Source organism: Carassius auratus, unplaced genomic scaffold (assembly GCF_003368295.1).
Source record: "Carassius auratus strain Wakin unplaced genomic scaffold, ASM336829v1 scaf_tig00214183_4049273_7079891, whole genome shotgun sequence".
NCBI lineage: Eukaryota > Metazoa > Chordata > Actinopteri > Cypriniformes > Cyprinidae > Carassius > Carassius auratus.
The window spans coordinates 484,813-499,123 of NW_020527547.1; the positions used below are offsets into that span (position 1 = coordinate 484,813).

The 14,311-nt window shown below is 37.0% G+C and overlaps 1 protein-coding gene across 1 annotated transcript; it reads right to left on the reverse strand.

Annotated features, from left to right (window-relative positions):
• Window positions 1-82: 82 nt before the first annotated feature.
• On the reverse strand, window positions 83-13,118 carry LOC113091426 (uncharacterized). The gene is made up of 2 exons (XM_026256947.1): window positions 11,870-13,118; window positions 83-4,749 (listed from the first exon to the last, which is right to left on the reverse strand). The coding sequence occupies exon 2, from the start codon at window positions 4,744-4,746 to the stop codon at window positions 2,620-2,622; it is 2,127 nt and encodes a 708-aa protein (XP_026112732.1). The 5' UTR covers window positions 4,747-4,749; window positions 11,870-13,118; the 3' UTR covers window positions 83-2,619.
• Between the last annotated feature and the right edge of the window lie 1,193 nt (window positions 13,119-14,311).

The window sequence follows — 14,311 nt, forward strand, 5'->3', positions numbered from 1 at the left end:
CTGCAGAGCTTGGCAATACAGAATCAGGAACAAACTAAAATAATAACTTTACTCGTAATAAATTACTCAGAGACTTGTTTAAAGGTTTTTACGCATCACCATTGTACATGGCTTCGCTTTATTTTAAACACTAACTCATAAGCAAAATATTAACAAGTAAAAACAAAAGTAAAAGCGTAAGTCTTCACCCCGAGATGCGGCAGGGGATGTGTCCAAACCATAACATTATATAGTCCCCAAAAACAATACATCATTTCTTCCGGATGCCTCCTTTTGGTAAAACACATTAACACATCCGCTTGCACGCACACACTAACAGTCGGGTTGCTATGGATACAGGAAGTTAACATTTCCTTTTTTGGCAACCCCTCTTCTGCACACATACATTAAGTAATTGCTGCTCTATCTTCTTTCCATTAAAGCAAATTAATCTTTTCTTTAAGCTGTTACAAAATCTTAAGGCGTAGGCTAAGTAAGTAACTATTGCTACACTGCACAGCATCCTCCTCCCTGTGTTAATCAGATTAAACACATTACAATACATTTTTTTAGAAAGAAAGTCCATCCTGCAACCCAGATTGCAAGATGCATTTCCTTGCACACTCATTGTTATCTTAGCAAAAAGCAAACATACGTGACAGTCTCAACTGGCGTACGTGACAGTCTCAACTGTTGAGCAAATGTTAACATCATACATTTCTTAATACTGCCTTTTTAAAAGTTGATGTCTAACAATTCATATATCTCATTATTACCTTTTAAGGGTTTTCTGGTCTTGCAACAGAGGTTTGCAATCTCAAGGCCTCGATTCCATTTGCCAGAGACTGTAACTCTAAATCAACATTAACCAACTCAATACAATTAATGATTTCTCTCATCATTTTTATTATCTTCTTATTCATGCCTTCTTGTCTTCGCACCAGTCGAATTATTCTTCTTATCTTAGAAACGATTTTCTGCTGGTCCGTCGGTTGATCTCCTCTTCTGTTTCTCTCGACGCTTGTCTTTCTTCTTTTGTCGTTTGACCTTTTTGTTCCAGTCTTTCTGGAGGCCTTCAACAAGTAAATCATCCAAATCAATCTTTAATTTACCTGATTCATTATCACAGTTACCCAGTGAGACACGATTGGAAATATTGTGACTAGGTGACCCCATCTCAAAATTGGGAATCTCCAAAACACCCTCACTTGGGGTCAAATTGTCACAAAGATTTCCTCTCATCCTAGTACTCTTCACTGGAATTCTATCTTCAACACATTTCACCAAAATGTTCCCAACTCTCACACTTCTATACCTTTTCTCAATGAACACATCAAAAACATTCCTCCTGTTTCTAATCAATGTTACTTCTATCAATTCTCCCATTTCCATTACAGAATACGGATCTTGATTTCTAGGCAGTTCATGCATTAGGCACTTGTCAATTCCATCTCTTTCCACAAAAACCCTTAGGATTCTCCTGCAGAACCTAAAGCCTCTCTGCAGTTCTCGGCCAGCTTTTCACCAGATCTAGGAACTGTCTGAAGCTCATCCCACTCAGTGGGCCACCGGGCTCCTGGATCATCACTGCTGGGCCCTGGAAGAGATTCATGCCAATCATAACACTAATACATAAACCGCTCTGTACTCTCAAATCACCATACCCATGTAATGAATTTAGATCTTTTCAAACAGTTTTTTTTTTTTTTTTTTTTAAGTTTTAATTATAGGTAGTTAATTATTCTGAATTTATTGTGGTAGTTTGCTTGAAACATGTTGTACACTTTTTCAATGCCTTTTTCATCTTGTCCCACCGGTTCATCAAAATCATAATTCCCAGCAGTACAATATCATCATCTTTCAGAAAGAATCCTAACATAAAAACACTCAATGTCAAAAATCCTATAATTGTCCATAACATTGCCTCTTTACCATATTTAAATATCAACAATCCAATTAGATATATTGCGCTAGTTATGATAATACATATTTCTCCCCAAAAGACAAACTCATCTTCATATATCATAACAGATGTAACATCAACCCCAAGTTTTAATATGCTTGTTACAGTTAAACCAAATGTTCCCTGATGTCCTAGCAATTTTTGCCATCCAATTGATAAAATCATCAGAGCACAAACAAAAATCATTTTGCTAATTCTTCCTATTAACATTATTCTTACCACTTGTAAAACTGATAAAAAATACAGCCACCAGAGATTTCTGTTAATTCCTTGCAAAAGCATCCATAAAATATAAACACCAACCTGGAATCCACTACCAGGGATTTCAGGAATCAGAAATCCTCTGGCTTCTGTCTTATTCTCATTCCTTGCGGTTCCATTGTTTGTCCCCTTGGATGCCATTTTTATCATTAACAATTGAGATCTTCTGTTGGACTTACGTATAATAATTGGTTTCAATAAATTTCAATGAGTTTTCTATTCCCAAATAGAAATTACCCAAATATCCAGTTAGTCTTGTCCAGTTACAAGTGAAACTACGGATAGTTGTAAACGTCTCATTCGTTCCCTCTACAATATATATATGTTTTTACTCCACCTACTTTCTTTCTCTTCATTATCTTAACGGCTATCTTTTTTTTTTTTTTTTTGCTCCTTTTAAGGTATGCCACGTTTCTCTACAATAACGGTTTTTCTAAGTCATGCTTCTTTGTTCGTTTAATACGTTTATGCCCTTTAGCTTGAAAATCTATTAATTTTCCTAATACCGTTAATACATCTCCATTGTCTTTTCTGGACATCATTCTTTGGCCTAGAGATGCACAGAAACATTTTATAATAACCATTATTATAACTAGTCCTAATACAATTAATCCCCCATATAAAATGTACCATCCGGCTCTAATAAAGAGATTAATTAGACTACTCCATAAATCCGTTGTAACAAAATTAAACACAGTTTCAGCTGCCTTTTTCACACCTTCCACTCCTTTTTTCACAAATTCTCCAGGATCTTCAAACCATCTTGGTCCTCCTTTTATTTTCTGACCTTTGATCTCTATGCTAGTATTACATAGATCATTTCTCAACCAGTCTAAACCCAGATAATAATTTTTATCTTTTGCTTTGCACCAATTTTCCTTCCAATTTCTTCTTTCAATTGTTAGTGACAAATCATCAATTGCTATAGCATCTAATTTAGTTAAGGGTACATTCTTCCCTCCTTTTGGAACTCTATACCTTAACATGCTATTTGTTGCATAATATACTGGTCCATAAAACATTTTCCACTGAGGGTTCCTACTAACGATTCTTATTACCCCTCCAGTTCCATAAGTCATTTCATATTTGTTAGCCAGTTTACTTCTCTTAAAAGTCCAAGGTAAGGGAACTATTCCCTTACTCCAATAACATAGCACTGATGCTATTTGATTAATAGTAATTTGATCATGTCCTGATGAGCATTTTTCAATAATACTCCCACACTCGTTTCCTAATAATCCAAAAACAGCATCACTAAAGAAAACTAAATTGTTTCTATAAATACCTTCTTTGTCTTTCCTTCTATTAAGGTTTAATCTTTTCAAGTATAACCTTCTCTTTATACTTAAGTTCTCATTTGTTTTATTCCCTGTGATTGGATCTGTACCATTACAGAAATCATCACAGTCCATATTCTCTTCATCTTTGTCACAAAAGTGAGCATAGGAAAAATCAACACTATCAGTCTTAATGTATTTGTATTTTTGTCCATGGTATTTTTTACCCATTTCTTTTCTAACACATTGTTCTATTTGTTTCACCTTATCTTCATAATAGTTTTTAATTTCTATTTCTGTTTGTAATGTTTCTTTTATTTCCATTTTGATTAGATATACATCAGTTTCCCATTTAACTTCATCTATTTCCCAGTAACCTATTTTGAAATTAAATTTTACTCTAGGTAAAGCTAATCTCCTTTTCCATATCCATGGTACGGTTTTATTTAACTCTAAACTAATTCTGGTTTCAGATGTAATTTCTAGTTCTGCATATCCTGTTTTTCTTGATCCTACTGATCGGTCTCTTACTGTCGTTAACACAATGAAATTTCCTTCTTTAAATAACATACCATTGGTTTCTATCCATTTTTCAACATTTTCCCTTATTCCTGCTGCACTTTTTATTTTATCCATATTTTTATCTCTCTTACTTCTTTTAACAGTACCTTTATATTTACACTGTCTTATTGTCCAGGGGTTATAATCTTTTGCTGATCTAAATATCCAACATCCCCCTAGTTCCTCATTTTCACTTGTTCTATAGGTAGAACCTATAAAATATTTAATAGTCCTATTCCCTTCTTGTTCTTGGATAAAACTATTTTCTTCATATACTTCAATGTCACTACTGTGCCAATGTTTTATTTTTACAGTGCTCTTTAGTTTGACCTTTGGTTTTCTAACCATGTAGTAATCATTCTTCTTGTCATGGAGATTATCTAGCCATCTCCAAAAACCTATTGTTTTGTTCTCTATTTTAGTTCTGTTTCCTTTAACAGTTGCCCATACAGAAACTTCAAATCCTGAAACATTTTGTTGTTGAACTAAAATCTCAGCTAATATCAAAGAATTAGTAAAAATTCTCCACTCTAGAACAAAGCTCACTCTAATTAATATTAATAATAATAATCCTAGAATTATTAACATCCACAGTATTATACTCATCCATTTGCAGATGCGCCGTTGTTTCTTCATCCTCTCGATGATTTCTTTGGCCTCCCCCAGCTCTTCTGAGAGGCTCTCGAGTGACTCTGCTCTCTTCATTTCCTGTAAGTAGAGGTTAGTTCTGAGGCCCAGTTATGAGCCTTCTAGTCCTCCTAAATATACCTTTTTTGATAACCTTTATCTCTGGCTGTTTATCATGTAACTCAACTTCCAATCCCCCAATCCAATCATAATCAGGGTGTGAACATGACAATACATTCAACTTAAAATGCATTACAACAGTAAAGGTTTCACTTGGTACTTCTGTGATCTGCTCGTTATCATAATAACTTACAAACTTATATGTCTCATCTTCAGGACACCAAATTTTGTGCTTATCCAGGTCTTTTACTAAGGACACTGTTAACTGCACAAATTTCTCTTTCCTTGTAGATTTTCGTTTCTCCTTTGTCACATTAGAACGAGGCTGTGTCGCTCTAAAGTCTTTCTCATAGGGAGGGCTATTCAACCAGCCACTTCCCTGTACCAGTTCTACCGCTAGATGTCCCCAGCTTCGAACTTGCCACTGATCACCGATTTTTACATAAATCCAGGCAATCTTCCCTCGAGACCCTTGTTTAGGATCTACCACAGGGAAACATCTTAAAATGGGTTGTGTCCACAATGACAGCTCCCATCTCATTGACTCAATGTCTGTAAAAGATAGATCCTTTTCTCGATCCTGTCTTTTTATTTCTCTTGCAAAATCTTCTTTCCCTAGAAGAGTTTTGTTCCTAGTTCCTTTCCCATTCTTGGGAACCATAGGCATTCTTGCTCCAAGAAAAGCCTCTCTTTCATGTTCTCTCATCCCAATATAAGGATGTCTAGAGAACCTGGTCATTATTCCTTCCTGGAATAATCCCAGTGGTTTGAGGACTCTTAGCGTCTCCCAAACTGACCTAGAGGACATCAGAGTCCTCTCTTTTGCCTTACAGACCATACATGACCACAAAACTGTGCCATCCCAAGTGCAACCGCATCTCTCTCCAAAATTCCCAGACACTTTATAGGAATCTATTCTCAACTTGGGGAGTCCTGGCCTACAGTTCTCACAAATCAGTACTCCAGATATCTCTGTGTGAGTTTGTTTATGCATCAACCATTCTGCACCCATGTCCTTCTTTTCGTCACCAAACGATAGACTCTGCATAGCACATTGTTGATTGCATATCACACAGCAGAACGGTCGTACTGTTACTTCTATTGCTTTGGCATATGTTCCTTCATAGCCAAGGTACCTTTTCATCTCTGGTTCCAACCATAGAAATGCTCTTGACCCATGCTTACCATGCTCCACCCGGATTAGGCCTTTTTGATTAATAATGGACTTTACTCTCTCCATTATTTATTTCCTTACTAAATCCTTATTACTCTGGATTCCGTTATTTTCTAGTTCTACTGTATTGGACCCTGTTATTGCTTTCACTTTATCAACAGTACCCAACCCCTCAGAGAACTTACCTACTTTGTGCCTTCGTGTTATAATGACTTCATCACCAACATCGAACCTTGTGTTTTTCTTAACCTCCCTTTCTTTCAGGTTCACCGTATTGTACCTGTTGAGGTGTAATAAACACCGATCAATGTTCTGATCCCAGTCACCTAAGGCTTTATTTTTAGCAAACCATTCCTTAACACTTCTAATTGCACGTTCTGCAATTCCATTTGTCTCTGGACGGTAGGCTATGGATTTAGCTAGTATTATTCTATTCTCTTTACAGAATTTCTGTACTAGTTTCCCACTTATGTTATGTGCGCCATCTGCTCTCAAACTCTCCATTGGTCCCTGCCACCTAATCCATTCTGTTAAACACTCTACTACCTTTGCTTCGAGCGCTGACCTTAAAGGCCATATCATGGTTTTCTTAGTGTGGTTGTCAATGGCGAGCAGAAAATAGCAGTTCCCTTTTTTAGTCTTAGGGCGCAATGGCCCTGCAAAGTCAATGCTAATCTGTTGTGAAGGATACTCCTTTGGTAATTCACTTTCCTCACAACCTTTAGCTGTCATAAACTTCCTGCATATCTGGCATTCTTTCCTCACCTCCCTGTAATGATTCCTCCAATTAGGAATGTTTAGATTTCTTAATCTAAGCTCCACTTGAATCATTTTAACACTGGGATGGTTTAGCTCATTATGCAGTTTCTGAAATAACTCTGTTATTTCTTTTGTCTTAACTCGACCTATAAGTTTATCTGCCTGTCTATTTCCTTCAGCAGACTCATTAGTTTGCTGTGTGTGGCTAACCTGGTGATAAACATGAGCCTTTACTTTCTCTAGTAAATTGGCTATATTTTTCCACTGATCTCTATGTGCCATTGGTTTACCTTTAGCTGTGTGAAAGTCATTAGCTTTCCACTTGTCTAGCTCCAGGTTAATCCCATCTGTAACATATTCTGAATCACATGTCAGGACAATCTCTGTATGACCCAGCTCAACAGCCCTCTGTAGGGCACGTTCAACAGCTATTACTTCTGCTAACTGAGCGGTCCCCTGGATTTCCTCTTTCTGTGATGTGAACAGCTGTCCATTAAATTTAACTAAGTATCCCCACTTAACTTTCCCTCCCCTCTCACTTCCATCAGTGAAATATTTGGGTAAGTGCTTATGGTTCTCATGATACCTAGTAATCTTATCCTTCCTTTTCTGTTTAATTCTCCTCCAATCTAACTGATTATCTCCAAGAATTAAACTCCATTGATCCCACCTATGGCTATTGATGCGAGCCTGATTCATCACTAGATTCCTTTTTAACCTAGCTAGCTCCCCTGCCATAGAGAAAATCACTATTGGTTGTTCCTTTGCTACAGCTTTTAGCTGTAACAGTCTCTTACAAACAGCTGCTAATATTCTCTCAGCACTGTTCTCATCAAATCTTTTCATTGTTGGTTCTTGCTGGTGTGTCAAAAATGCAATAGGATGTCGCCCCTTCCGTTTTTTGTATTGTTAGAGTAACTTCCTCTTCTTTTTCAGCAACCTGAATGTACAGAGAAAAAGTCTCATCTCTTCTTTCTAATGCACCACTATTAAGTGGATATTAATTCATTTTAATCTAGCTTGCTCAACCTGCTCAATCCACTGCCATTTTCCTTTCTTGGTTCCTTGATATAATATTTTAGTATCCTCAGAATATTTAGTTATTAGCTCCCTAATGTAATTCAAGGTATCTAACAGTGACTGAAGTTGCTTCCTGTTTCTGGGGGACCTTGCCTGCTGTATTTCTTCTATCTTAGCTCTTGTAATTGTTGTTAAAGCTTTTGTATCTTTACCAAGCTTAAACCCTAGGAAATCTATCTCATGTTTTCCAATTTCCATTTTCTTCCCACTAGGTTTAAGACCTGTCTCTGTTAACATATCTAGTGTCTGTTCTACCTATTTCAGTTACACTCTATTTTGTCTGGTCAGAGGAGAACTGGTCTCCTGAATGAGCCTGGTTTCTCCCAAGGTTTTTTTTTTTTTTTTTTTCCTCTTATTCTATCATAGAGTTTTGGTTCTTTGCTGCTGTTGCCTCTGTCTTGCTAAATTGGGATTACTTCACTTATAGTTCTATCATTGACTTGATAGCAAATGATTGCACAGATACTGTCATTTTGCATTATTGACACACTGTTTTTCAATTAAATGTTGTTCACTTGCGTTGACACAATCTTTCTTGTTCAAAGCATTATATAAATACAAGTGCCTTGACTTGATCCTGTCCTGATTGTCCACTCCAGGCACCCCACCAACTATAAGCAACCCCGCAACCACACATCCATAATCTCTCAAAGCAGAATGTCAGGATAGGTTTTAGGGTTAGTGTTAGTTGAAAGTGTTAGAAGATATTAAGCAGGCAGTCTACTAATACTCCACCAACTGTTGGTTGACATGTGGCTGCAAAGCTACCCACCGCCAGTAGAATGCCCAAAAACAGACTACCGAAACAAAGTGTCACCGCAGTTTAAAGTGCTCTTATTTATCCTTTGTGAATATAAAATGTTAATGTAAACTGTGAGCTGTATTTCTGATATATTATTATTATTTCTTTCAAAATTGCACTATGAAATTGTCTTGGCTTAAAGCCTACATGATCTTTGATTAATCAATATTTTTACTTCTTCTACTTTCTCTTTGGCTGGACTTCCTCTTTTTCTACACTGACTTCTGCTATTCTGTCAGCTACCTTTTACCCTGCCTGTCTGTTTCGGGCCTGCTTTTTAGTCTCTCTTCTATAATCTGTTGTCTCTCTTCTGGGCTCAATTTATTCAAATTTTCTGGACTGAAGTAACTACTTTTCTCTCCACTATTTTAATATAAATTTTTTCCTATATTTTCTCCCTCCAAATAATATTTATTTAGGGATAGATCTGTTTCTCCCTTTTCTCCAGTTCCTATCTGGTTTTTGTTCTGGGTGAGGGGAGAATCTACCCTCCACCTCATAACGGTTGTAGGGCTTCTTCTCACGACTTGACCGTCTCGTTGGGCCTTTAGGCCTCTGAGTTTTACTACTTGATTTTTCTATGTCTATCTGAATTATTTCTGTCTTATTGAATTAGAGCCCTTTCTAATTCTTCAGGGTAGGTCTCTGGACCATAAAGAAAAATCACTTTTGCTCCTATTTCGGGCGTTTCTCTTTACACCTTGAAAATTTGTCTTAGGATCCCCTCTACAACTTTTCTGCAATTTCTTGACAGGCTGTCAATAATCCTAATGTACATCACTTTTCTTCAAAGTGTTCCTGCTCAATTTCCTTTTTATTAGTAGGAATTAACCCCTCAAGAGTCTTAACTAATTTTCTCCCTCCATGCAGGCCAAACTCAGCCAAATTATGTGAGTATACTGACTGCCAGATAATTTCATCCGTTTACCATATCTGACTAGTTCCCTCACTTTGCCTTTTACGGTGTTATTTTTAATTTTGGCCTCTTTTTTTTTTTAAGAATTTAATCTCCTGATATTTTTTCCATTAATTCTCAGAGAGTTACTCCGGATTCCATTGCACTATTTTCAGTTTGTCTAGGAGTATGTACCTTTTGACCTGGTGCACCTAAATGCAATGCTTCTAGATGTTGATTTAGTGCACTCACTTCAGCTGGCAGCACTATTTCCTCCTCTGACTGATACTGTGACTCAGCTGTCTCTTCTATGAAACGGAGCCTTCTAGGTCTCCTTGTTTCTCTAATTAGTGTAGTTATCATATTTCTATCACTTCTTTGAACTACACTTTCATCCTCTGTCACTTTAAGGACCTACATTAGAATACTATTCCTCAAACTCATAATTCTCTACTGTACTACTTCTGAGTGCTATTCTTTCTGAGCCAAAATAGCTTTTTTAGTGCACTGTGTCAATGTGGTGTCTGTGAGGATTTGCTTAGCATCTCCTCCATTCAGTAATGACTATAAATGACCACATTTTATACCTGGAACATATTCATCATCCCATTTATTGATTGTATCTAAGGTAGTTTCTCTCTTTCTACCCCTAGCATGTGTGGGTCTATAATATCCCTCACCTAGCCTGAATGTCTCAAAGCTTTTGCCTAGCTTTAGTTTAGGGAAAGGGTTTTCTACCCTATCTTTTCCTCCCTTTAACGGTTCTTGTCCGTTTTATTACTGGCCATTTTGGTTCTGAATTTTTCTCTAAAAATTCTGCCATGGCATTTCCTGGTCTGGGTAAGTTACTAACTCCCTGGTCTGATCTCACCTCTCCTGCAGTCTGGTCTTCATTAACTCTCTGAGTTATTCCCTCTATGACTGTAGGGTCTTGGTGAAAGATCTTTCATAACTTGGGCAAGTTAGTTCTATCCGTTTTTCTTATTAATGCATTTACAAGGGCTGTACCCATTGTGATTTCATTAACTCCAAAAAATCCCCCCTGAGATTATTGGCATAGCCACTGAGTAATAATTATTATCCCTGGCTACTTTGTGTATTTTGTCAGTCAAAGTGTCTAAAGTTAAAATCTGCTGTTAATTCTTCAGCTATATCACTATTTTGACCTTTTCTGTGACCTATTGAGTATATTACAGGTTTTCCATAGGTCTGCCTGTTTTCTTTAAGACTACATCGTCTTTCTTTATAGGAGTTTTTCTGTGCTCTATTATTTTGTCTGATTTAACCTGTAATCTTTAGCCTGCCCTTCTTCTAAAGGCACTAGCTACCCCATTTCTGTGCTGGAGATCTTTATTGACTGGATTAATCAAAACAAAAGCATCCTCCTTTAATTTCTAATATCCTTCCTTCAGGATAATTAGATTTCTACCTTTCCCCAAAATAAGTCTTAAACGGTTCTTCACTATCCGACTCAGACTCATCATTTGGGCTTTCAGGCACTTCCGGCTGCAGAGCATTTAGGTCTAGAGCATCTCTATTCCCCTCTTGGTGGGGCATAGAACCGGGGGCTACCGATCCACATTTGGGCACTTCCCCAGTATCTACTCATCCAGATCATCCCAACCTCTTGTTGGAATGTTTCTGGCTTCCCCCCCATATTCATCAAACACTCTAACTTTAGGAGAAACTCTTTCTCCTCTGTTTGAATAAATAAAGGGTGGGATTTCTGCTCCTTCATAAATCCTAAGATTAACCACTGAAGTTAGCATTCTTATCTTATGCCATGGAATTTGATCTGAACCACACCTACACTGTGTAGGATCAATCAATTCCAGCATTTTAACTAAATCATGAGAAACAAGGCTGACCGTCGTCATCCTATCCATGTTTTACTCACTTAGAGTCTTACTTTATCTTCTAGCAAGATCTCTACTCTGGCTTCACTAAGCCTTTTGTCTTCCTATATCAGGTCTATCTATGAGCCTGTGCGCGCATATATAAGACAAAAAAAACAAGTCCCTCTGGACTACTTTGAGTCTAGCTATATCTCTTAGCAAGATCTCCTTCCTCGCTTCTGGCTACACTGAGCCTTCTGTTTTTCTATATTAGGTCTATCTACTAGCCTCCGCGAGCATATAGAAAACAAACAAGTCCCTCTGGACTATTACAATGGTCGTGGTCTGTAAGGACTTTCTAGTGTCAATACATTACGCTTGTTATTATTTTCAAGTCATCCTTTATCCTGTATTCAAGCCCCACACGTTTGGGCGCCATGTTGTGTTAATTTTATCTGACTAAAGAAATATACAGATGTTCTCTCCAAACATCCAGATTTCAAACCAGCAAAGGCAATTTAAACCATTGTTTTTACCTTTGATGTCTTCTCTGTGGCAATGGAGAGTTCTGCACTTCTTCCCACCAGAACCAGATCAGCTCAGTTGAGTCTTTGCCTCTGCAGAGCTTGGCAATACAGAATCAGGAACAAACTAAAATAATAACTTTACTCGTAATAAATTACTCAGAGACTTGTTTAAAGGTTTTTACGCATCACCATTGTACATGGCTTCGCTTTATTTTAAACACTAACTCATAAGCAAAATATTAACAAGTAAAAACAAAAGTAAAAGCGTAAGTCTTCACCCCGAGATGCGGCAGGGGATGTGTCCAAACCATAACATTATATAGTCCCCAAAAACAATACATCATTTCTTCCGGATGCCTCCTTTTGGTAAAACACATTAACACATCCGCTTGCACGCACACACTAACAGTCGGGTTGCTATGGATACAGGAAGTTAACATTTCCTTTTTTGGCAACCCCTCTTCTGCACACATACATTAAGTAATTGCTGCTCTATCTTCTTTCCATTAAAGCAAATTAATCTTTTCTTTAAGCTGTTACAAAATCTTAAGGCGTAGGCTAAGTAAGTAACTATTGCTACACTGCACAGCATCCTCCTCCCTGTGTTAATCAGATTAAACACATTACAATACATTTTTTTAGAAAGAAAGTCCATCCTGCAACCCAGATTGCAAGATGCATTTCCTTGCACACTCATTGTTATCTTAGCAAAAAGCAAACATACGTGACAGTCTCAACTGGCGTACGTGACAGTCTCAACTGTTGAGCAAATGTTAACATCATACATTTCTTAATACTGCCTTTTTAAAAGTTGATGTCTAACAATTCATATATCTCATTATTACCTTTTAAGGGTTTTCTGGTCTTGCAACAGAGGTTTGCAATCTCAAGGCCTCGATTCCATTTGCCAGAGACTGTAACTCTAAATCAACATTAACCAACTCAATACAATTAATGATTTCTCTCATCATTTTTATTATCTTCTTATTCATGCCTTCTTGTCTTCGCACCAGTCGAATTATTCTTCTTATCTTAGAAACGATTTTCTGCTGGTCCGTCGGTTGATCTCCTCTTCTGTTTCTCTCGACGCTTGTCTTTCTTCTTTTGTCGTTTGACCTTTTTGTTCCAGTCTTTCTGGAGGCCTTCAACAAGTAAATCATCCAAATCAATCTTTAATTTACCTGATTCATTATCACAGTTACCCAGTGAGACACGATTGGAAATATTGTGACTAGGTGACCCCATCTCAAAATTGGGAATCTCCAAAACAATTTACATAAGTAATTCATAAAATAAAGATAATCTCTGCATTGTTTTTGTTTCGATTTTGGAGTGTGAACCTCACGTCTTTGTTGTGTTCTTCACAGATGCAATGTGTTGATAAAAAATACTTTGATTACATCATTTAAAGGCATCAGAAAAATAACTTCTATCCAGACAACAGCTGAAAATCATGTAACATCGAGAAAGAAACATCGTCAACCCAAAACATTAGATTTGAATCATTTTCATGTGAGGAGATTCAGATAGTCCTCGGTTTTGCAAAAGTTGGCAACAAAATTCAATGAAAACATTTCCGTTGTGACTTTAAAGTCTTTGACCAAGCCTAATGCATTCAATATACAATACAGTTCAAATTGTAACAGAACTAAGAAATAATCCGTTAACAATCCTTGCACAAACCTTTGCTCTTAGGTGACCTATAAATGACTTATACATGGACTATATGCACTGACAAAAAAATCAGCATTGACTTTAGGTTCATATGCACATGCTTTATACTAGCAAAGAATTTATGCACTTTTCACAATTTTATCTGTTATGTCACTTTACATCTATATGCAGTTTGGTTTGAGTTGAATGTATTTTGTTATGAGCAACTAATAAATAGCAATAAAGGAGGTAGCAATAAAAAAAACCCTTTAAAACTAAATTTAATGGATGGTTTGAGTTGTACAGTGCAGCCCTGCAAATATTCCCTTGAATGAGAAGTGGAAACAATTTAAATGGGCGCTCCAATAATAGAGGAGTCAACAGAGACAACCATGTATGATGCCTAGAGACCACATCTAAATTTACGGTCTATTCATTGGCAGGAAACCGTTCTGTCCCATAGAAAAACAGCAAATAAACAAAAGTAACTGGCACATGTCTGTGTGAAATTGAAATGTTAAAGCACTATAAATTTGAAGTCACTTTAAAAGCAATACAGACCCTTTGCTTGACAGCCTGAATTAAAAAACACACAAATACTACAGCAACATTAAGGCCACCATAACCACTCAACCCTCAGAAAGTATGAATGCGGTTTCCTAGGTTCCAGCCTAGGTTTCATTCATAAAACGGTTTCAAAACTTGTTAACATCGCAGTAGTCATTTTCTCAGTGGCTGTGTGTCCTCTCTCACACACACACTAAACAAGGAGAGTTAAAGAATCAAAGGCATACAGTA